Consider the following 25,912-nt stretch of genomic DNA (forward strand, 5'->3'; position numbering starts at 1 on the left):
TGCAGTGGGACCAAACGTTGTCATTGGGGTCGGAGACGGAACATCGTAGAGGGCTTCACTCCCATTGAAATCAATAGGAGCTGAACTCTCCTATTACACTTCTGGCTCTGACATTGGGAGTCAGATGAGGAAATGTCATAGAAGGCCGCTGCATTTATTGGTTCTTGCACCGCTGTTTAGCCAATCAATAGCTGTCATGTTGTAGAGGTGAGATTTATGAATCGGTTGAGCCGCAGCCAATCGTGCCATTACATTGGTTCATCCAGCGCTGCATTGATTGCCTGAGCAGTGCTCGATAACCAATCACAGCCACCGCTTCCTGGAGGTGGGATTTATGAATCCGGTAACCAGGAAGGGATGTAGTATGAGCGGCTGAGGACTGCGGGAACCACACCGAACCTCTAGAAAGCAGCAGGAGGGACCTGGACTGAGACTGATAGGTAATGGATTCTTTTTTTTTAAGTATAGTGTGACTAGGGCTTATTTTTCAAGCCTCCACGAAAATTAGGCTGGGGCTTATTTTCAGGAAACCAGGGTACGTACCTTACCCTTCCCCTGCTGTTCACATGCCGATGCTTCTCTATTCTCCCGCTGGTCTCTGTTAACCTGGGTCCAGCAATGGCGTGTCAAGTGATCATTGCACAAATTGTATACAGTAATTTTCTAACCTTCGACTGGTGGTGGCTGCAGACAGGCTGAACTTTTACCACTCAACTTTGTCCACACATGGAGTTTGGATCCCTGCATCTGTAAAACAAAGCTCCATATAGGTACAGTATATATTCATTATATTTTGACTCATTGTAATAAGTCTCTTTCTGGTTATTACAGGGTAGTCGAACTTACTCTTGGCTCACAAATGATGGGTTATCTTACACCAACTGGAGAGATGGCGATCCTCAATACATAAGTAGCTGTGTGTACATGGACGAGCAAGGAACATGGAGCCCGGCAGACTGTAGTCACAAATTGCCTGGAGCCATCTGCAGCTTCAATACTCGTGAGTCCTTTTTTTTAACACTCTTATTAGTGTTTTATTATTACTTTTATTTACTTCTTGCAAGTTACAACAGGGAAGGGGTATGTGAGGGCGCTATAGGACTAACTAAGTATAGAAGCTATAGAAGTCTCATTTCTCACAGTCTGTTTTTTTTCTCGGACAGCATCATCCAAACCGCACAAGTGGAGCTTGAATAGCACTTGCCCGAATGCAGTCGGTGACTCTGATTGGATCCCGTTCCGTGACTACTGCTATTCCTTCCACATGGAGGTTACTGTGGGCCAGAAGGACGCAGCTAAGAGGTGCCAGAAAGGTAATTTGTCATTTATGATTCTCCTTTATGAAAGATTTCCGTATATTGAGTGCAGTGACCACATCAGCTATTATCGCTATAGATGGAGAGAGATCTGTCAACGTGTAATGTATATTATTTCCAGTTGATCACTTACAAATCTTATTAGATGGTAGATATGTAGCAGGACCTGGCAAGTTGCCCAGGAGCATTGGATACGAAGCTGAGTAGGGAGACGTGTTTACAAGAATGCGGTTTTATTTCATTATAGGTTTGGGGCTTACGGTAAGAAAAAATATTAATAATAACCAGCTATGGACTATAACCTGTTGGAACTCCAACTCGTTCTGACTATTTCTTTTAGCACTAAGCTAACAGTAAACAGCTATTTCTCAAACATACTCTTCATTAACGATGAATATCTGATTTTTTTTTCAGTATTATATCTCACACAGTAAATACTAAATTACACACATTTCCAAAATGTCTTAGTGGCTTTCTAACACTTTTTTGATAGTCCCCAGACTGGTCTCTCTTAAGGCCCATTTACACACAAAGATAATCGTTCAAAAGATTGTTTTGCATAAACTGCTAATGGACACTAATGTCCATTAGCAGCTTATCACCTTCATTTGCATGTAAATAAGTCTCCGTCACCTGTATGCAGAGTACGGCAGGTGGTCTGTTCTCTGCATTCAGATTTGTTCTGCTGCGGGGGTGCAAGCTGAATACAATGTAATCAGTGCTCTCATGAAGAATACAGCACCATGGATAGCAAACACAGCATGCGGTCTGTGTTATCTTATCTCCTGCTGAATGATGGATTTTATGCTCAGCTAAAAATCATTGTTCAGCCGAAGAGTGAAAGATGGGAGCATTTACACACAACGATTATCGCTCAAACAATGGCTTTTGAGCGAATTTTGAGTGATAATCATTGCAGATAGTCACTTGCAGAAGTTGGCACTGTTGGCAGAGGGAGATTTCTGCAAATCCTCTGTGGGCTCAAGCTGGTTGGGGAGCTCAACCCATTCTCTACCCTCCAGGGTGGTTACCAGTTGTTCCCACATTCATAGATGCCTCCCCTACGTAATGGAAAAGGAGTTCCAGTGCCAAAAGTTCTCAACTGCAGACCCTGAGGAGGTACTATTCCACAGCAATGTCCAGAAGTCTTCAATCATCAGCACGTTAGCTTGTTTAGCAACACAACAGAGTTGTCCCACAAGTCGACAGCAGACAGAAGGTTCCAGAACCACAACCAGCCCCCTTTTATATCCTCCCAGGCAGTCTACCAGAACCTTCCAGCAGGTTTCTTAGACTGACATTGGTGAAGAAGGTCGCTTTTTTTCTGTATGTCGGTGCTCACTCTTGTTTATTCAAACCATTAAAAAATGGAGGATGAAGCAGGCCTGCTTCATCCTCCATTTTTTAATAGTTTGAATAAAGAAGAAGTCTTTCATTGAACTCCGGATGCTGCCTCTGTACTTTGAGTGTTTCTAAAGATTTGTTGTGGACCTATGGAGTCAGGTCCCTATCAAGGGCTTTACATCTCCTAAACAAGCTTCATGCTTATAGCATTTAACAAGTGAGTGCTGCTGTTGCCCTCCATATTTTCTGTGGTGCTCACTCTTGTGTCCAAACCTGGTATTGCAATCTCATATATCAAAAGAAGCAGAGGGAATCTAACTCCATGCTACAAATACACACTGAACCCCTGCGGATCTGAACTACGAAGCTGTAGGCACTGCATGTGCCATTGCATGGTGCCTCTACATTATGGAGTATATATTATCGAGTACTTCTCTAATGTGACACCTGATAGAGCATGCCATGACTGATTTCCTTGCAGATTCTACAGTATATGCGCTTTATATTGTTGGCTTTATAATAATCTATGTTATCCAGTAGATGTCGGTGGAGCCTCTTTCATAGGATTATAAGTGGTGTAATGAATTGAATTGCTGTTTGCTGTCTTACAGTTGGTGGCGAAGTTCTGACTATTGTCGATGAGACTGAAAACTTATTTATCTGGGAGCACCTGCAGACATATGAAAGTCGGCCTAAGGGAGCCTGGCTGGGCATGTCCTTCAGTGGCAAAGGTTTGAATATTGTAAAGTATTCTATTGTGTGGATGGAAGGCAGGAAATATACATCTGACTGCATTTAAGGATACATCCAGTTCTGCATCTCCTACTAAAAGATTAAAAGTGACAGCTGTAGATGCGAGCAGGGAAGGGGGTGCTCCAAATGCCTAATCAACCGTACCATAATGAAAGTCTTTCCTGCAAAGGTCCTTTGTAGGAGAGGACTACAGCACTATTTATGACCAGCCTTCAGGCAACCAAACCAGCAATATGTCCCACTGCTGGCCAGAGAGGAGGTCAACTGCATAACTGGAGGTATCCTTTAAAAATAACATAACTACAGATGCTGTAAAGAATAGTATTATAAGGGCCGGTTTACAACTCTTTTTTATTCCATTCATGGGTTCTACCAGACTTGAAGTCGAAATCCTCAAAAAGGGAACCCCTTGATGGAACCATTGACCATCATTGATTACACCTGAGCACATTATATTTGCAGGTCAAAATGTCAAAAACAAATGGAAAGTGGCTGAAACAAAGACCTATTGTTCTTCACAGCAGGTTTTATCAGTGGTGGTCAATGGTTCTGTGTAGGGGTTTCGTTTTCGGAATTTAGACATAAAACCAGATGGAATTTTCTGGATGTAATAAAAAAAACGAGATGTGAATAGGCCCTAAGCTTTGTGACCCAAAGCTAACTAACCGTACTTACTAAGCTAAATATATGTGCTTTTGTCATTTATTGCAGAAGGTTCCCTGTTATGGAATGATAACACTCCAGTAAATTACTCTAACTGGGGGCAACAAGACTCAGGACCCAGTCTATTGAGCCCAAATTCTTGCTACTGGATTGAAGGCAGCAATGGAGTGTGGAGCCTAGGCTCTTGCACCAACATAAGCAAAGGCGTAATTTGCAAATTATCTAGAGGTAAGCTTAATGTTTACTGCTACAGAGCTAAAGCTGGCCACAGATAGCCCAATTTTTCTGCCCATCCAACTGCACTATGTAGGGAGCTATTGGCTAATGCTTCTGATGATAAGCTAACTATAACTTAAAATAGATTTACAAATTACTTTACATTGTGAAATTATTTAATCTATTATTCTTTATGGCAGACAGTGAAAGTTTTCCAGCAACTCAGACAACATAAAATACTTCTTTGTTTCAATAAGAACACAAATAAAAACCAGAGTGGATATTTAAGGCCTACATGTTTCGAGCAGGATCTCTTAGTAGTGGCATAAGATCCATGTCATTGCTAAGAGCTCCCGCTCGAAACATGTAGGTGTTTAAATATAAAACATATAAATTAAAATAAATGAAATAAAGAAGTCTTTTATACTGTCTGAGTTGCTTTCATGTTTTCAAGCTTATCAGCAGTGGCTCTCTGCTTCTGTGGGATGGATTAGCAAGGCCGGGTGAGCTGATTATTCTTCTTTATAGAACAGGAAACAACCATCCCTGCACTGCCAATAGCGTCCATGCCAAGGAATGAAGGGTTCTTATGAGCAGTGCTATACTTGGTGCAAAGGCTTTTATTAACAGCTGTATTTTATGCAAAGTCTAAAATGCAATTAGCTATCATTTAAGCTGTGAATTAAGCTAGAAATAACCTTTTTCTTTTGTTTTACTTTTTAGTGCAAGAAACCAGACTGGACAGATCTGGTAAGTGTAACATGGGTTTATTCATAACACATCAACTAAAGTACAACCATAGATATAGTTATTTTCCAAAGCATGTTGAATACAGTGAGCTGTACATAAGATATATTTTATTTATCACAGTCCTATAGACATCTCAATCTTTATTAAAGCAACCCTCCGGGTCTGGACAAACAAAGTTGTCTGCACCCCTTCTCTGACTACTTGATGCCCACTGTGTATTAGTATGCATCGGTAGGCTAAGACCCCATGTACACTGACAGACGATCGCTCAAAAGTCTCTCAAACGATAGTTTGAGTGACACTTTTGAGCGATCATCTTTGCATAGTCTATAGCAGCTAAGTAGCTACTAAAGAGCTATGCAGGACACCGCCGTTATCACTTGGTGAACAATACAGGTGTTCTGCATAAGCAAACAGCTGCATTGTTTTCCGCAATTACAGCTTGCGTCCCGCTGTGGACTACCAGTGGAATACAGGCTGTAAGAATCTTATCAGCGCTGCCGTATGTGATAACAGCCTGCACCACTGATAAGAGTTCACCGCTCAATTCAAGAAACTTGAACTGAACGATGAATGACTCGTGAACAAAAACTGCACGGTGTCTTCCAAACACCGCTGTCACTTCAGTCAGCTGTACATAAGATATATTTTATTTATCACAGTCCTATAGAGATCTCAATCTTTATTAAAGTGACCCTCCGGGTCTGGACAAACAAAGTTGTCTGCACCCCTTCTCTGACTACTTGATGCCCACTGTGTATTAGTATGCATCGGTAGGCTAAGACCCCATGTACACTGACAGACGATCGCTCAAAAGTCTCTCAAACGATAGTCTGAGTGACACTTTTGAGCGATCATCTTTGCATAGTCTATAGCAGCTAAGTAGCTACTAAAGAGCTATGCAGGACACTGCCGCTATCACTCGGTGAACAATACAGGTGTTCTGCATAAGCAAACAGCTGCATTGTTTTCCGCAATTACAGCTTGCGTCCCGCTGTGGACTACCAGTGGAATACAGGCTGTAAGAATCTTATCAGCGCTGCCGTATGTGATAACAGCCTGCACCACTGATAAGAGTTCATCACTCAATTCAAGAAACCAGAACTGAATGATGAATGACTCGTGAATGTTCAGTCAGCTGGTCATTGGGGATCCCGATTGGCAGACCCCAATGATCAACTATTGATGACCTATCCTGAGGATAGGGCAGCTATAATTTGGGGCTGAAAACCCCCCTTTTAAGGAAAGCTTAACTCTTGTGTACGTATCTTGTATTCTACTGTACATTTTCTGTCCACAAGGCATGTTCATTTGTACGAGATTAGGAAAACCTGCTTGTTTTCTTCGAGAAACAGCAACACTCTTGTCTATGGGCTGTGTCTGGTATTATAGCTTTAGATTCCACTCGCCTGAATGGTGCCAACTTGTACCACCAGAGTCAGCCTACCGATAGGATTGGTGCTGCTTCTGGAAGACGTCGGCCATTTTTTAACTCTCATATCTCCTCTATAAACATGTTTCCTTCTATCTTAGTTTGTAGTAGACATTTTCCGCTCTTATTCAGGTTATATTGTAGCAACATGTAGTAAATCCAAATGTCTAACTAGTTTTGTATCCTTGCAGTTCTACCCCAGCACAGCACGGCGGTGGCGGTCGTGGTGCTATCAACCTTCGCACTATGTGTCTTAATCGTTGTCATCATCTACCTGTACCGCCGCAGAAAGCTCGCAGCTCAACAAGGAGCCTTTGAGAGCGCCAGATACAGCCGCACCAGTACAGGCCCAGAAGGATCAGTTGAGAAAAACATCCTGGTGTCAGATATGGAAATGAATGAGCAACAAGATTAGAAGAGTGGAAGTCCAGTCATCCACAAACAAAGAACCCATAGGACCGGGCTGGATCAAAGACTTGTCATTCTTCCAACCACCTTATGATCGAGGCGGTGTTCGATAACACAGAGGGTGCAGGATGCCCCTTTCCGAAATTGAATGTGTACACTGTCAGTGTTATTTGGGGGCTGTCGGACATTGCTGAGCAATGTATGGCAAGGTACTCCGACATCAAGAAGCCATAATTATGGGCAAGACCCCGTACCCTGAAAATAGCTCCCTTTCGCCATCTTATACCACCCCACATAGGATATCTAGCTCAAGATGCGTTCACTCTTAGAAGCGAGAGACATTAATGATAGGGTAGGGGGGGGGGCCCATTGGCAGTGTACATGTGTACTGTAGCTTATGACCAAAATGTCGATTTCAGATAGACGTACGTCTTCTTCTCTATTGCATTTACGTATGCTGTAAATTCTGTGCGTTTCTTCTCATCTGTTAACTCTTTCTGTGACCTGTGATTAGTATGTAGCTTATTCTCTCTGCTATCTTAGCCTTTTGTACAATATGGACCAAAAAAATGTGTCTTGTGCCTCTGCTGGATGGAAAAGTTTATACTGCACTTTGTCGGCAATTGTATTAAATTGCACATATAAGTTAAGAGTGAACGCACCTTGCTATATCCTCGTCTCAAAAAACCAACATAAGAAGTGAGGTCCGGAATAAGTAGATCTCCTCTCTGCCAGAAAAGAGGATATTTTGCCCCATTGCCCATTGATGTGTCAATGTTTGTGGAACATAGGAGCGACATAGTCCGGGAGTCCTATATGCAAGAGCACTGTGTGCTACACTCCGGGGGGTTTTAGACATAAGAGGACTATATATGTATGCCCATATGTCCAGGGATGGCATATAGGGATGTGACCAATGACAATAAACGTGAACGCAATTACTTGTAAGATCATCTGGTACTTGTGTGATGTGCAGGTGAAATGATAGCCTTCTTAGTGTTGTGTCAGCAGTTACTCACCACTTTACCACATTTTCCCACCAGACAGTGTGTCATTGCAGCTTAGTATAAATTACCACATAAGGACGCAAATTGCTGAACTCACAGTTTTTCCAATTTTCCATCTCGTCACTCCACACGGGCTGAGCTGATGTCTTGAATTGTCAACGTCAATGGTGGTACTTGGCATAAATTAGCGCATTATTATTAACTAAACATCATTAAAGACAATTACTATGTAATGAGAGACTCAACGTTGGCTAATGCAATATAAATCAGCACAGATTTCTGTTTTCAAATATGTAATTTAATCATTTTAATGTAGAAAGGAAAAGCTTCATTGGAAACTGTCAGCAAGCTGCTATTGACGGATCTTAATAAGACTTGGATTAATCAGCTTTGCCCATTAATACATCTATACAACTGATATTCGCTGGTGTGTGAATGCTACTGGGTGTTCATGTATTAACCCTTTGATGATGTGTCCTAATTGGGTACTCGATACACATTTTTTTTCTTCATCTCAGTATTTCAAAAGCTTTAAAGTAACTTTCGAGTCAGGAGCTTAAAATTGATATGTAAGTTAGGGGATAATTTCCTTCTATTTGTTCTTCATCATTTCCACTTGGCTGTTTTTTTACCTCATTTCAATTACAACAGATCAGTGATCTGTGACTATATTTATTTACAGTATCTACAGTAGTCTGAGACACACCCCCTGCCTCATCCTTGGTTTAGGGAAACGCACCCCTGTCTCATCATTGGTTTACTGGAGACACGCCCCCTGTCTCATCATTGGTTTAGGGAGACACACTCCCTGTCTTATCATTGGTTTAGGGAGACACACCCCCTTTCTCCTCTGCAATCTGAGTGAATGATCAAGCAGGGAGTGTGTCTCAGACCTTTGTAGATGACTTTTAATCACAGATCACAACTCTGATCTAATAGAAACTGAACTAAAAAGCAGCCAAGGAGAAAGCACTGAACAAAAATACATAACAGGTATGTACCCTGTGGGTACTGAATATTAATTCCGAACTCTGAACTAGAAGATCACTTTAAATTTTTAATTTTCCTGTCATTTGAGGGCTTGTTTTTGCAGGACAAATCGTATTTTTTTAAATTTTGGTACCATTTTTGGAGCACATATAAAAATTATATAAACTTCAATAATTTTGGGGGGCGGACAGGGTGAAAAATAGCAATTCCACCATTGTTTTTTTTTCCTGGGGTGGTCAGGGTTTCTTAAAATTGTTGTTATCTCAGTGTATTATTACCATTATTGGACAATGACAGCCGAAACAAACTGGAGGCCATTGATAGGCTTCTGTCCGCCATGAGAACCCATCGCTACCCTTTAATTGTATCACGGGGAGCCAATGCAGTGAGAAAGGGAGACCCCCCCTCCGTTAACCACTCTAATGCCACAGTCAGTGCTTAATGCAACATCTAAGGGGTTAAATGGCCTGGATCAGAGTAATTTCTGATCCTGACTGTTAGTACTGTATAATAAAGCTGGCACTGCAAATGATGGCAGGACCACTGTTTCTAAACCTGTGTACAACAGTTCTGTGGCTCATGTTAATAAGCCAGAGCTCATTTACTTGGTGCACTATATATATATATATATATATATATATATACTTAAAATAAGATCTAATAACAGCATTTTGTGATGGTTTCCAGGCAGCAAAAAGGATGCATTTAAAGTCATCTCCAGTTTCAATAGACTCGCCTGAAAAATGTCATCAACTCCAGTTATCTCTTTCAGTAGTTTTAGAAGGGCCGACTGTCAGGAGCTTAAAGGGGTTGTCCCGCGGCAGCAAGTGGGTCTATACACTTCTGTATGGCCATAATAATGCACTTTGTAATATACATTGTGCATTAATTATGAGCCATACAGAAGTTATAAAAAGTTTTTTACTTACCTGCTCCGTTGCTGGCGTCCTCGTTCCCATGGAGCCGACTAATTTTCGCCCTCCGATGGCCAAATTAGCCGCGCTTGCGCAGTCCGGGTCTTCTGCTGTTCTCTATGGGGCTCCGTGTAGCTCCGCCCCGTCACGTGCCGATTCCAGCCAATCAGGAGACTGGAATCGGCAATGGACCGCACAGAAGAGCTGCGGTCCACGGAGGTAGAGGATCCCGGCGGCCATCTTCACCGGTAAGTATAGAAGTCACCGGAGCGCCGGGATTCAGGTAAGCGCTGTGCTGTTCTTTTTTTCAGTCCCTGCATCGGGGTTGTCTCGCGCCGAACGGGGGGGGGGGGGGGGGTTGAAAAAAAAAAAACCCGTTTCGGCGCGGGACAACCCCTTTTGACAGCCGTCCCACCAACTATAGTTCAGTAGATGGTGGTAGAACGTGCCGGAGATCTCTTCCGGCTGCCCACCTCCATTCAAAGATGAACGACTGCCTGTTAATACTAAGCGAAAAGTCATTCACTTGTTGTTCCATTAAAAGTGAATGACTAGCGACTACTGGGCAACTTCTCGCTCAGTGCCCTGTCAGGTGCCATTTTTACACAGGCCAATAGTCGCCCATAATCGCTTTTTTAGGTGCGTCTTAGGTGCACGTGTGAAAGGTTCCAATGGAGTTATTCTTCTGAAGACCTTCTTGAATCCTTAGGCCGCGTGCACACGAATGGGTCAGATTCCGCATGCGGGTGCGCGATACGACCCTAACAGCAGCCAGCGTGCACGCGTAGCTGCCTTTTTTTTCTTTTCTCTGTACTGCGGACAGCTGCGGCTCACCGCCGGACATGCACAGCACAGGGTTTTTGTTTTTCAAACGTTTATCTTTTCCGCGCTATCACTTGGTGATGACGCATAATCCACGACCTGTCCGCAATGTCAATCGATATCCCATAGCACTCTATGAACAGCATTTGCTGGGGATCCGCGGTGCAGACGCCAACCGCAGATTCTGCAATACAAATCTGTTCGTGTGCAGGCGACCTGCTGGTAGTGATTACACTGCTGGTAGTGAAGTATTACATGGCGACCATAGAACACAGCGACTGCTTTGCAGTAGTGGGATAGCTATGGTTGGGAGACCGCTGGTTTAGCAGATACACAAGGTTCTATAGAACTTGCCAGTTATTACTAACCGCATCGGCCAAATATCCTGACAAGCCAATTAATCTAGCAGTATGTTTTTGGACTATACTCCTACCTCTGAGATACAGCATGTCTTGGGATTTTCTGCAGGAAATATCGGACACTTCCCCGGATCTTAGAGAGGTGAAGGTCCCAATAGCTAGACCTGTTATTTACATATAGAACAACTGATGGTTAGATCATCATCATCATCATCATCATCCAGCAATTTGTCCAAATTTTGATTTTTGAAGAACTGATGAATCTGTGAAAGTACTTAAAGGAGCATTCCTTCTTCTTAGAGGAAATGCACACATACTAGAGATGGTGCGGATGTAAGAACCAGTCTCGTATAGGAGAACAAATCTCATTGACATTCCACGGAAACTTTCCGCCTGCAGTGCAGAATTCTAAAGCCGTAGCATATCAATTTCAGATGTGGATTTTCACTGTGAATTTCTCTCCAACGTCGAGAGATGAAATTTGCAGTCAGATCTTCTAGGGGGGAATAAATTAGTAATATGGTGCTCCATAAAGCAACATACGGCAGCGCACCGAGAACCAACTGCTCCGGAGCTTGTATCTGCTCTGCATTGCAAATGGAGGCTTAAAGTGGATCAGCCCTCCTGACACGTCTATTTCATTACAGAGTTAGAACTGAGCTTTTGAAGAAGTCTTGACATGTCGGAGCGACATGTCAAAAGTGTTGATCAGTGGAGATTGAGGGTGCTAAGAGCTCCGCTTATCACTTAGATGAAGGGTCTGCAATGCTCAGCCAAGTGCTATGCCCCTTCAGCTTTGTCAGCGCTTCCCGCAACTGAATAGATGTTTGTAGAAGTCAATGCATCAATTTTCAGCTGCTGAGAGGAGCACGACACCTGAAGGGGCACAGTGCTCAGGTAAGTACTGCAGTCCCTTAATTTCAGAGATCAGCAGGGGGGTCTCAACAACCCAAGCCTCCAATGATCAAAACTTTTGAAAAGTTGCAACGACATGTCAAAAGTTTTTCAAAAGGGCAGTTACTATTTAAATGGGTTGTACCAGGATCACAAGTTATCCCCTATCCACAGGATAGCTAAGTGATCGCTGAGGGTCTCCCGCTGCTGAGACCCCTCCCACCCATCCTGAAAACTAGGGTCCCGTTCTGCCTGCCACAGTAGGCCCGCTTCTCCCCCTGCAGTGACATCACTGCAAATGGAGCAGCGGCAGAGGTGCTTCATATCAATGGGACTGATGGAAATACCTGAGTATTTGTTTCTCTGCAAGCACATTGAAAGTGAATGGAGCATCAGTGCGCTTGCACGACCAGCCCTCCTTTCGCAACACCCCAGAGGGGCGACCATGGGCACCTGGCTAACGTGAAGAGCTGGGAGGGATAAGTGCTGACGTGTCACAGTGGCACTTACCGTGCCCCCGTCCTGTAGGGATGACACACAACCAAGGTCAGTGTAGATTGCAAGCCAAACTTCGACACTCCCTTGGTTGGGAGTGCCAATGAAGGGGATGAGGGAGGTTGTAGTAGATATAACTCATGACGCCACCGTTCCCACACACCGTTATTCTATGTGGCAAAGTAAATAACACAGAGACTCGTGTATAGTACCTTGGGTCCTTAGGAACGGTTAGGGCCCGGTATAACTTTTACTTGAAATAGAACTTGCACAACAGGTATTACAGGTATAATTCACATGTTATATTTACAGGCTATAACAGGTAGGGAGGATATACAGGATCAATACGGCCCTATAGTCCACGTTATCTATATGTCACCGGTCCTAGATTTGGAGCACTCCATAGGAGGAAAAGGGGGTAGGGGTCACTCCGCATACACTCTGGTAAGAACACTTATTCAGAAAGGCTTAGCTAATAAAGTACCTCTGTGCGGTGATCCTGTTGGCAGACCGCCGCACAGGAAAACACCTGTGGTGTGAACAGGTACCTAGGATAGTGGGTCCCGATATACAGAATTACTTGGGGCTTGCTCTCACTCTGGGGGTTTTAGTAACTCACTCTCCCATGCACTTCACATGCGGTATGGACATTTCTCCTTCTCCTCCATATTAAGCACAAGGAAACCAGACGTGTCTCCCTGTGCTCCTGTGGATTCTCCAATGGAGGGGGGAAGAAGGAAGATCCCCAGCTCCTGCAAAAGGAAACTTTTCCTTCTTCTCCATTTTCGACACAAGGAAGCTAAAGGTGCTTCCGTGCATCACTGTGGGTCCTCCAACAGCATGGGCAGATGGATGATCATCAACAACCTTTCCCGCTCTCAGACACTCACATTTATAACCTCACTTGTACCACAAGACACAGTAGAAGAGATAGGCCGGCTGCAGATGGCCGGGTCGGATCCCGCTGCAAGAATTCTATGGAGCCTCCTTGTTTATCACATCGCAAATCACGAACTTGCAATTTTCATGCAATGCATTTTTAACATTAGAAAGTCACGTTGACTTTTGTGATAAAAAAGCAGCGATGCGAGGTGAGATTATTCTCAAGAAAAAGCATTGCTGATGCTCAAAAATTGCGGGAACAAAGCTGCAATATCGCCACAATTTTCTTGCGGCAATATCGCAATCGCCCATGTATAACTGGCCTTACAAAAAAAGATTAAGGCCAGAAACTGGACTGAGGGTGCCTTCACACTTGCGATCGCGATATCGCTGCGTTTTTTTAACCTTCTTCTATGTTGGTGTAGAAACCTTCTTTCCTCTAGATTTAGAGGGCGCCCCCTTGTTACTGTCATCAGCAATGTCAGCCTACGTAGAAACACAACCTATTGACATCAAAAGATAGGCACTTGTGGAAACTGCATGCTGAATAGACACACTGTTTGTAAAAAAAACAATCGTGCCCCCAGAAGTTGTCATTTTGCTTCAAAACTCTTCCTGCAGTTCCATCTGAGGGCGCCTACCCTCTTGCGTTGCCGATTTTCGCGCGTGAAAAACGCGGCGTTTTCGCGGCGTTTTTTTGCTGCCCTCCATTGACAATTATGGGTGCATTAATGTAGTAGACATGATAATTAATTAGTATAAAATGTCTATCGATTTGCACTAGACGTATTATGTGTGTTTTGTGACTTCAGCCTAATGTGAAACTCTGCTGCATAAGGAAAGAGTTAAATCACAGTGTTATATGTTATTGCTTGAGTGTTCTCCCAGTCCTCCCCATCCCCCACACAGGATCTTCTTCAACAAAGAGATATCTACTTTCACTTTCAGGTTCGAGCACATGTTTGTGAGACAAAGACGTGCTTATACATTGGACTTGAGAGAAGGTGGGCAGGAAGGAGGGGGGATTCTATATGATCCGACAAATGAGAATCCTATATGTTACTGATGTAACCTGTTGCCCGCCCATGTTATGCTTTACAATAAAAGGCCCTGTCTGGCTGTTTCTGGGCAGAGAGCCATTTTGGATATGAGGCTGATAGCTTGTGTCTAATTTGCTCCACGAAGTGTGCACACGATACAATTCGGAAGCGACAAAATACCCTGAAGCCTGCTGGAGAAACCATAATCCAGATCATTAAGAGAAAAATAAGGAGACATATGCAACTGACAGTTCCTATGTGAAAAAAACCCACGAAACGGAAAAAAAACCCCAGATGGACAAGAACACATTCTATACTAATTGCTCTTGAGAAAAAACGCAAAACATCGCAGGAAAAAAAATCGCCAGTAGGTAGGCGCCCTCAGGCAGATATGTAAATGATGACAGTTGTGGTGATTAGATGAACGATTTTGTCCCCGTAGGCCCTAGAAATGGTTCCCCCCTTGGCCTATAAAAAGGATCTCAGAGGCTCCTTGTGTGTGGTGACCTCTTCTTCCGCTTGTGTAGAGCTTGTTGGCCACTAGACGCCTCTACGGTGCAGAGAAGAGATTTCCCCCCATTACCAGAGGGAGGGCACATTATTGGGATGTAAATAAGGGAGATGGAATAAATCCTTCACAGCGCCACCTATTGAAAGGCAGCATTCATTCAAGCCAAAGTCAGACTTTTTATACAAGCCTGTTTACAATTACCAGGAATTAAAAGCAAAGCCAGACTCCATGTACATACAGCTGTTTCAGGCTTTTGCCCTTCATCAGTTCCACCTATTGAAAGGCAGCATTCCTTCACAGCCTTACTGGGATGTGAGAAGCTGGATGGTCATATCAATGAATTGTCCTCCACGGGCCGTTCTGATCAGACTGTTAGGAGGTGTTGGGATCAAAGGATGCGTGAGGGCACACAAGGTGACCGGGCTCAGGACGCCCCCTACAGACCACCAGCAGAGAGGAGCATCTGACCAAACTGTTAGGAGGTGTTGGGACCAGTGGATGGGGGCACACAAGGTGACCGGGCTCAGGACGCCCCCTACAGACCACCAGTAGAGAGGAGTGTCTGACCAGACTGTTAGGAGGTGTTAGGACTAGTGGATGTGTGAGGGCACACAAGGTGACCGTGCTTGGACCCCTTTACAGTCCACCAGTAGAGAGGAGCGTCTGACCAGACTGTTAGGAGGTGTTAGGACTAGTGGATGTGTGAGGGCACACAAGGTGACCGGGCTCAGGACGCCCCCTACAGACCACCAGTAGAGAGGATCGTCTGATCAGACAGTTAGGAGATGTTGGGACCAGTGGATGTGTGAGGGCATACAAAGTGACTGGGCTCAGGACGCCCCCTACAGACCACCAGTAGAGAGGAGAGTCTGACCAGACTGTTAGGAGGTGTTGGGAACTGATCAGACTGTTAGGAGGTGTTGGGATCAGTGGATGTCTGAAGCACACAAGGTGACCGGGCTCAGGACGTCCCCTACAGACCACCAGTAGAGAGGAGTGTCTGACCAGACTATTAGGAGGTGTTGGGACCAGTGGATGCGTGAGGGCACACAAAGTGACAAGGCTCAGGACTCCCTCCACAGACCACTAGTAGAGAGGAGTGTCTGACCAGAATGTTAGGAGATGTTGGAACTAGTGGATGTGTGAGGGCACACAAGATGACCGGGCTCAGGACACCCCCTACAGACCACCAGTAGAGAGGAGCATCTGATCAGACTGTTAGGATGTGTTGGGACTAGTGGATGGGGGCACACAAGGTGACTGGGCTCAAGACCCCCAACAGCCCACCAGTAGAGAGGAGCGTCTGACCAGACTGTTAGGAGGTGTTGGGACCAGTGGATGTGTGAGGCACACAAGGTGACCGGGCTCAGGATGCCCCGTACAGACCACCAGTAGAGAGAAACGTCTGACCAGACTGTTAGGAGGTGTTGGGACCATTGTTACACCCCTGTGTTGGAACCATTTCCAGGAAGTTGGCTAACGGATATTTGATCTTAAGGTGTCCATAAGGTGTACAAACTTTGAGACCAACCATCCCCTCTGTTTGCAATGGTGTTGTAATCGATGAAACTGGACTGAGTTGTCTACAATGGCTAATCTAGGTTAAGTTTGGGAACTGATGACGGCCGTGTTCGGGTCAGAAGACCTCATGGTGAGTGCTTCAACCCTGTCTTTGCTGTGGAGTGGCACACTGCCCCCTGCTGGTGTGATGGTCCTAGGGGCCAGCGCATACGACAGTCGGTCCCCTCTAGTAGTGGTACTGGGGACAATGACAGCTCAGCGATATGTTCAGGACATCCTGCAGCCACATGTGTTCCTCTCATGGCGGCTTCCAAGAGGTAGCAGGATAATGCTCGGCCGCACACAAAAGGGGATCACAGGAGCCCCCACAACATTGTCACACTTCTGTGGCTGCCCGGTCATCAGATTTATCACCAATAGAGCATGTATGGGACCATCTGGGATATAGGGTACTAGAGCCTCCATGCCTGCCGTATCACATCTTGTATCTAAGCTAGAGGTGGTACAACAGGGTACCTAACCCTCCATACCTTTCTGTATCACATCTTGCATCCAAGTAGAGGTGATACAACAGGGTACTAGAGCCTCCATACCTGCCTGTATCACATCTTGTATCCAACTAGAGGCGTACAACAGGGTACTAGAGCCTCCATGCCTGCCAGCATCACATCTTGCATCTAAGCTAGAGGTGGCCCAGGAAAGAACTATAGCCTCCATGTCTGCCCGTATCACATCTTGTATCCAAGCTAGTGGTGGTACAACAGGGTACTAGAGTCTCCATGCCCGCTTGTATCAAATTTTGTACCCAAGCTAGAGGAGGTACAATGGGGTACTAGATCCTCCGTGTCTGTCCGTATCACTTCTTGTATCCAAGCTAGAGGCAGTACAATAGAGTAGTAGAGCCTCCGTGTCTGTCCGTATCACATCTTGTATCTAAGCTAGAGGCGGCCCAACGCTGAACTAGAGCCTCCATGAGTACTCGTATCACATCTTGTACCTAAGCTAGAGGCGGTACAACAGGGTACTAGAGTCTCCATGCCCGCTTGTATCAAATTTTGTACCCAAGCTAGAGGAAGTACAACAGGGTACTAGAGTCTCCGTGTCTGTCCGTCTCACTTCTTGTATCCAAGCTAGTGGCGGTACAGCAGGGTACTAGAGCCTCCCTTCAAGGGGTCAGTTTTCTGTAATAAATTCTCTTTTTGTTCTGACACTGTAATCACTTACATCAATGTTACAGTCACACAAAATGTTTCATTCGATTCCGACAACTCCTGCTAGGAGAGGAATTGTTTTTGACAATGAGTGTATTTTATGTATAGACTTACTGTACAGCAATATTTAGATATTGGTATATACATGAGTGTATCCATCTGCTGATGTACTACAACTCTCAGCATCCTCTGAAGGTAGGCTTTAATAATAGCGGAAGAGCTTCAGGTCATTTCCCGGCACAGAGAAACACAGCAGGAAAAAATATTTGCATTGCTTGTAGTATTTCTCTATTGACTTACAGCCGACATCGGGCTGTGCATTTTTTCAATTAAAAAATTTTCTGGGACTCAAAAAAAAACCACATTATTTTACAGCAGTGGAATGTTGTGCAATAAATCACACTCCCCAACTTCATTGGCTCCCGTCCGGTGCTGGAGCCGTGGCCCCGCCACACTGAGTCCAGGTGAAGTCGGTCATGCGTCGATTATTGTGCACCTGACCGCTCAGCTAGTCACCGGCTCTAGGGGTGATAGTTCCGGACTACTGAAGCCTAAAAATGGCTAAGCGGTCACGTGCACGATGGCCAGCACGTCACCACAGGTGGCTTCTTCCGTGTCCGCTGCAGCGGGGATGAGGAGCCACTGCATTAGGGGAGTGGGGCTTTTTTCCATCTTTCTCAACATTTCATGGCCGTAAAAAAAAATTTTGAACCCCAAAAAACTTCTTTAAAGAACTTAGATGGGAAATGTGAAGCTTTTGACACAAAACACCCTTAGGCCAACGTCACACGGGTGTATGCGTAATTATGTGCATGAGAGAAGCATTTATGCGGAACGAACTATGCTTTTATATGCGCACATCAATGTATTTGACTGTACTTTTTGACCCACAGGGCATGTTCATTTGCGTGCGGCAAATAAAGACCCACCGAGTTTAATTTGTCTAATTTGTCTAATGAGTTCTAGATGTGTTCTGTTTCCAGCAGTATTACGCAGCGTATTATGAACCTCCTTGCGTACTGTGTGCACATTTGCGCACCCCGCCCCCCCCCCCCCCCCAATTGACTTCTATGGGGAACTTTGGTGCGCAAATGAGCAAGAAAATAGTGCATGCTGCGTTTTTTTGTTTTGTGCAACCGAAATGCGCAGGAAATGTATCAGCATTTGATTGAATACATTGAATAGGACGGGTTCTATCCTCTGCATATTGCACGCGTAAACACGACTGTGTGACGCCGCCCTTAAGGTACGTTCACACAGCAGATTTTGGAGGGACACTAAAATATGCACCATATCTACATCCCATTAATGGGAATTCAAATATTTTACCATGGATTTGAAATCTGCATTGTGGAAAAAAAAAGTAGCAACAAGTCCCTTCCTAAATCACATCTGCAAAGAATCTGCGTAGGAATTTCTGTACGTGGATTTTGCCAACTCACAAAGGTTAAATCCACATGGAGATCCACAACATCAACCATGGCTTAACCGCAAACGTCTGTTGCACGTTTAGGGGGCGTAATCTATTTTTGCCGCATCGCCTTCCGCTGTGTGATATATATATACACACACACACACACACACACACATATACACACACACATTTATGTAGTTGGGTTTTCTCTTTGCGCTGTTCAAAAACCACAGTAGTCTGCTGTCTCATATGTAAAGTATGGCTGTATTAGTGAATGGCCTAATATATATACTGCTCTGTGATTAGAGATGTGCTGCCCTCATCACCATTTTCTTATGCTAAATCTGATCATTTTAAGATGTCAGCGTGTCACTACAAATCACCACAAGTATATAAAGAGTTAATTGGTGTTCAAAAGGGGAATTTACCTCTCAGACGGAAGAGCAGCTGTGCAGTACCTCAGATCCGCCACTAGATGGCGGTGATGGTAAGCATCGCAGTACGCTGGTCACATGATCTCTCCTCACAGATTTTGGCGGTATTTCTGTTGGCAGTCGTGTGGTAGGGAGGATGATGGACGGTCTGCAGTCACATGAAGGCTCATATGATTCCTCCCCTCATGTAATGCAGTCGGGACACCTGCTGCCTGTCAGAGCTATATCACCTCAGAGGCAGCAGTCTTCAGGCCTCCCGCAGACGGGCCCATGTGTATGCTATGGACAAGTGATTCTTCCTGCATACGCACAGAAACCAATTGCAGAAGGAAAAACCACAGCATGCTCCATTTTTGCACGGATTCTGACATTGCAGAAAGGTCGCAGACTCCAGGAAAAGCAAGAGTTTAAAAACCTATGTGTACTGCACATGTCCGACAGCGAGCCGCGGGACAGATGGAGAAAACAGGTACAAGCGGACGTGACTGCCGCCAGGCGCCACAGACCGCCCGTGTAAAAGCACACTAACACTCCATAAGATCAATTGTTGGAAATGAACTGATCCCAATGTCTAGTTATTACACTCCATCTTGTCTGAGAACCTCAGATCCTTGTGTTTGCCCCACTTTCCTGCTTGCTCATCTTTCCTGCTTGCTCATCTTTCCCGCTTGCTCATCTTTCTTGCTTGCTCATCTTTCCCGCTTGCTCATCTTTCCCGCTTGCTCATCTTTCCCGCTTGCTCATCTTTCCCGCTTGCCCATCTTTCCCGCTTGCTCATCTTTCCCGCTTGCCCATCTTTCCCGCTTGCCCATCTTTCCCGCTTGCCCATCTTTCCCGCTTGCCCATCTTTCCCGCTTGCTCATCTTTCCCGCTTGCCCATCTTTCCCGCTTGCTCATCTTTCCCGCTTGCCCATCTTTCCTGCCTGCATGCCCCTCTTTCTTGCTTGAATTTCCTTAAAGGGATTGTGTCATTACAAAAAAAAATATCTTACTGGGCAAGAGTTAAAACAGTCCAGTCCGTTCCAGTCCCATTTTCTGGTAGGCAAGATGGCCACCACGATCTTTAGACTGCCTAGTAACCCATAATGCATTGGTAGCGTTAGATTACCAATGCACTATACCTGCTCTGTGATTGGCCAGAGTCTAGATCAAAAATGGCAGCCGCCTTCATGGCCGCCCCAAAACAGGCTTGGAACCAGTATAATGGAGGAGAAGATCAAGTGCAAGTGATATACCCCCTCCACCCTCTGGGCCCGGAACAGAAGTCTGTCCCAAAACCAGCGGGGTCCTTTAAGCTATATATGAGAACAGTGACCTGATTGGTTGTTCTGGGCAACAACTCCACTTTTGCTTTTCACCAGTATGATACATCTGGTGTAACTGTTATGTTTGGAAATGATTCATATTATCACCACTAGATGGCGACACACTTCCAGCAGTTAGAAACCAGTTTTATTACCTTTTATATAGCACTGTATGATATAGAGTCGGTATACAGCGCTGTGCGCCACATCACTGTATTGTCATGTGACCATTTTACACTTTTACCCATGTTCCTTTACACGTCGTTATCAGTGCTTTTAATGATGTAAATGACCTGCCTGCTGCTTTAGGCCGGATATACACAAGCGTAACAGCATTTGCACCCGTTTTTGTGACGCATTTTTACGGTATGCGTGTTGCGTATTTGTGTGCGCATTAGTTTTGAGAGTTCAAAATGTTCTCTTTCCCTTCACAGGAAAATAGAGCACGCTTCGTATTTTTTTGCGCAACCTAATTGCGCACGCTAATTACACACATGTGAACAAATACATGGATAACACTGGGTTCTATTTTCTGCGTATTGTGCGCACCAATTTTTCGTTTGTAAATACGCTCATGTAATTCCGGATTTAGGGTACATGCACATGGATGAACAAAAAACTGCACGTTAGACTCTCGGGCGCTACTCACATCAGTCAGAACTAGAGATGGGCGAGTATACTCGCTAAGGCACATTACTAGAGCGAGTAGTGCCTTAGCCGAGTATCTCCCCGCTCGTCTGTAAAGATTCGGGGGCTGGCGTGGGTGACAGGTGAGTTGCTGCGGGGGAGAGAGAGGGAGAGAGAGATCTCCCCTCCGTTCCTCCCCGCTCTCCCCCGCAGCTCCCCGCCCGCCCCTGGCCCCGAATCTTTAGAGACGCGCGGGGAGATACTCGGCTAAGGCACTACTCGCTCGAGTAATGTGCCTTAGTGAGTATACTCGCTCATCTCTAGTCAGAACACAAGTTTTTTGCGCATCTAAAATTCCTTCATTTGAACGTTTCTATAGGAAATCATGGGTTCTAATAGACGCAATGTTTTCATGTGTCTTTTATGCGTGAAAACCACGTCTGTGTGAATGAGGCTTTAGGGTATATTCACACGACTCGGACGGAAATGTAGCATATTACTTTAAGTAGTTCCAATGACACTTGTGATTCTTTAATCGGACGAACGTTTCGAGGAAAAAAAAAAAATCTCAGCATGTCCTATTTTTCTCCACAAAAGTAACCCTGTAAATTCGCGGTGTCTTGCTCATCGCGGAGCGCACGGAGCAGGACAATGGCATCCCCTAACGCAGGTGTGCACGAACACTCTTTGGTAATTGTAGATTGTGTGCTATAAGGCTGCTTTCACACGTGCGCAATATTTCCGTAATCCGCACCTAAAGACGCATCTTCGTCTGCTGCTGTAGATTTCTACGCCATAACCTGCACACGCCGCTGATGTGCTGCAGATCTAAGACGTGTGAATGCACTCTTAGGCCACGGTCAGACGAGCGTATTTTTTTTGCGCGTCTATTAGAACTATTGTTTTCCTATGAAGTGTTCACATGTCCGTTTTTAGAGGGGAAAAATCCTCACACCTGCAAAAGATAGGACATGCGTGCCTAGAATGCGCAGCGGTAAGGTCCGTGCTGCACGTAAAGTTACAGTGGTGACAGAGGATGAGGGGACTCCCAGAGGGTTCCGTTAATCCCTGTGGGGAGTCCTCTCATCACTGAACACTGTGACAGCATTGTCACAGTGTTCAGTGATGAGGGGACTGCAGCAGGGACGAAGGATTCCCCGTCACAGCTGTAACAGAGAACCCCGATGCTATCCGATTGCTTTTAATGGGGCCAGCACTGCTGCCACCCCATTGAAAGCAATGGGAAGAAGGCAGCCCCTGCAGCGATGATTTTTGGGGAGGGCTTGAAATATAAGCCCTACCCCGGAAATCATCCCTAGCTGTAGAAAAAAAATTAACTCACCTAGAAGCGTTGTCCAGCTCTTCTCCCTGTCCCCGTCAGTCTTCGTCTGTAGTCTGGTGGCCGGGATAGAAAAATTTCCGCCTCCAGAAAGCGCTGCCCCTGATTCGCTGATTGCTGTGACCAATCAGAGGCAGTACTCAGCTGTCATTCAATGAATGGCTGAGCGCTGCCTGTGATTGGTGACAGTGCTCAGCCAATCAGAGGCAGCGCTTTATGGAGTCGGGGATTTTGCTATCCCTGACCACCAGAATAAAGTTGGTTTTTTTTAACAACTAGGGATGATTTTTCGGGGTAGGGCTTATATTTCAAGCCCTTCCCTGAAAATCATCGCTACACGGGTCGCTATCATCACTGAACACTGTGGCAGTGCTGTCATAGTGGTCAGTGATGAAGGGACCTTCATGGAGCAGCTGCGCCTCTACAAGCACAGCTGCTCCACATGTAAAAACCAGCACGGGGCTAGACGGCTTGTAGCTACTAGACCAGTCCGACTAAACAATGTGAGTCAACATGATGGAAAGGAAAAAAAGTATAAAGAAGAGCACAACTCTCTACTATCTGTGCATCCCTAAGGGCTCTTGCACACCTGCGATAAAATCATGTGTTTTTTAAGAGATGCGGGAGTGAGTGAAAACATAGAATGACGGAGCCAATATTTTGAATAGTTTCATTCCCATTAGCGATGTTTTCACTCATGCGATGTGGAGTGGTAACAAAATTGCAGCTTGTTCGATCTTTCTGCGTTTTGCGTGCTTTTTTTATCTGCCGTGTTTCTCTCTGGAGCCTTTTTATCGCATCGCAAAGCATGAACTTGCGATATTCGTGCGATGCGTTATTATATTAGAAACTCCTATTGTCTATCGCAAGACAAATGTGCAAGCGGCAGCGATGATTTCACAAGTAAAAGCATCGCTGACGCTCAGACCTCTTACAAGCAAAACTGCGATTTTTTTTTTTTTTTTTTTCTTTTTTTTTTGGCACAATTCTTTCTCAGCGAAATAGCGATCGCCAGTGTGAAGGAGCCCTAAGCACACTGATGAGGGGCAAACACCCCCAAACAGCTGTCTGTATGGATTCTGGCTTGGTTTCCTATTTCCAATCATTGTTTTATAGACTTGTTAAAAAGTTGTACGTTGATTTGAAGGAATGCTGCCATCCAATAGGTGGCGCTGCAGAGGCATTGTCCCATCTTCCTTAGGGCTTATTCAACATGAGCGTATATCAGCCGGCGTTTTCATGGCTGGCCAATATACGCTACCATCTGATGCATTAGATTCCAATGCATCAGATCACACAGGTGTATTCCCGCGGCGTGAAAGCGTCTGGCCGGCAAATATAGCACCAGGCATTTTTACGTCGGGCAGCAAAGATAGTCCTGGAACTGTCTTTCAGGCCAGAATACGTCGGCCGCTGCATGGGCTTCTATGGGAGCCAATGACAGCGGCCGGAGAAAGGGGGTGAGAGGTTTAGCGTGACTGGTAAACTCCCTCCCCCTTCTCTCCTCCCCTCCGGTTGTTTGCAAGGAGAGGGTGGAGCAGAGCTAAGCTCCACCTCTTCCCATTGCTGGCTGCGGACAAGGGGCGGGGAGGGTGCTTAGCTCCACATTGTCCATTCCCATTGCAAACAGCTGGAGGGAAGGAGAGAGGTGGTGAAGCAGCGAGGGGGAGGGAAGGTGAGGCAATGGCATTGCGGCCTTGGCGTATTTTGCGCCAGGCCTGTGCTGTCTGATCGGGCTCACAAACATTAGATTTCTGCGCCCGTTCACGTGTTATCACACAACACATAAGGCTGTATTCACATAAGACATTTTCACGCTTGATGTCTGTCTGCGACAAGGACGGAACTCGTGCATGAAAAGACTCCGTTGTTTTCAATGAGTTAATCCATATGAGCAATTTTCTCTTGGACAGATCGTCCGAGATCAAAGAATCGCAGCCTGTCCTATTTTTGGGTGCATCTTGTTCAAGAATCGCCCATTATTTTCGATGGGTTTGTGAAAAAAATGTATCACACTCGCATGCCGTAGGGTTCGCATTTAAATTCCGCACCTGATGTCAATTTTCGCACTGATTTTCGGCGCTCCAGAACGTGAGAACAAGATTTTGAAAACCTCATTCACTTTGCAGCTACTGAAAATGCTGCAGATTTTCCGGGCGAACAGTCTGTATAGAAAATCTGTGGCAAATCTGCATGAACATACTCTAGGGCTGCCAGTACATGCTGCTGTTGATGCACTGCAACCACAGGCTGGTCATCTGGGATTGCTGTGTGGCACCTGGGCTTACTAGTCCCTGTGCTGGTCGGCAATTAGCGGTGATCTGCATATGGTTAGAATGGATCGCCACAGCACGTACGGGCATCCTAGTACATTTTGTCAAATGCTGGTCCTGCAGTAATTTGCCACAGCGAGGGCTTATTCACACTGCCGTAGGTGTAAATATGCTTGGAAGCGCAGAGCGTGGCTACTATATATATATAAAGACGAAAGCCCTCACTGACTCACTCACTCGCCACTAATTCTCCAACTTCCAGATGGCGTAGAAACATGAGATTTGGCACAAGCATAGATTATGTCCAAAATAGAAAAAGTAAAGGGGTCCCAACCCGATTATTTAATTCTAGCGCAAAAGAACAAGCGTCCAAATTTTACGTATGTAATCTAATTCTCTCGCTTCCCGATGTCATAGAGACTTGAAATTTGGCACGAACATTGATTATGTCATAAATAGGAAAAGCTAATGGGTCCCAACTCGATTATGGATGAGATTGTTAAAATCTTGTCTACACGCTGAGGAAAATATCCGCACTAAACTATGGAAAGAGTTCACTGCGTTACCCGCGGCCAGATTATCGCCGCGGGTAACACAATGAACAATCCTCCGTGGACAGGCAGCCAAAGGGCTTCTTCAGACGAGTTTGGTGCAAATATGCTTATCTCAGCACAACGTATTTACGTTATGAACAAGGTAGATTTGCCCGCGTGTTGGCGCATTTTACTGTACTTTTTTGTGCACATGAGAGTGGAACACACCACGCTGTGATTTAAAAGGCTATTTAGCCTAATTAGGCATAGATGTGTTTTTTCACAGAATTGCGCAGCATATTGCTCATTTGAGCACGCATTTGCTTACCTCCCATAGACTTATTGCCAAATTTCAAGTTTCTATGACATCGGGATGTGAGAGAATTAGATTACGTACGTAAAATTTTGCGCTAGAATTAAATAAGCCTGAATGAGGGTGATTTTGTCTCCCCCGCCGACA

General features: G+C 45.1%; 1 protein-coding gene across 1 annotated transcript in view; it reads left to right on the forward strand.

The window, feature by feature from the left end:
• MRC2 (mannose receptor C-type 2) overlaps positions 1 to 7,830 on the forward strand; it is a 100,377-nt gene extending 92,547 nt beyond the window's left edge. Inside the window, exons 25-30 of the mRNA XM_066587527.1 lie at positions 832 to 1,000; positions 1,164 to 1,313; positions 3,272 to 3,391; positions 4,125 to 4,304; positions 5,016 to 5,042; positions 6,666 to 7,830. Of these exons, the coding sequence (XP_066443624.1) occupies positions 832 to 1,000; positions 1,164 to 1,313; positions 3,272 to 3,391; positions 4,125 to 4,304; positions 5,016 to 5,042; positions 6,666 to 6,889 (870 nt within the window). The 3' untranslated portion in view covers positions 6,890 to 7,830. The remainder of the gene's footprint in view (positions 1 to 831; positions 1,001 to 1,163; positions 1,314 to 3,271; positions 3,392 to 4,124; positions 4,305 to 5,015; positions 5,043 to 6,665) is intronic.
• The last annotated feature ends 18,082 nt before the right edge of the window (positions 7,831 to 25,912 follow it).

Source organism: Eleutherodactylus coqui, chromosome 13 (assembly GCF_035609145.1).
Source record: "Eleutherodactylus coqui strain aEleCoq1 chromosome 13, aEleCoq1.hap1, whole genome shotgun sequence".
Lineage (NCBI taxonomy): Eukaryota > Metazoa > Chordata > Amphibia > Anura > Eleutherodactylidae > Eleutherodactylus > Eleutherodactylus coqui.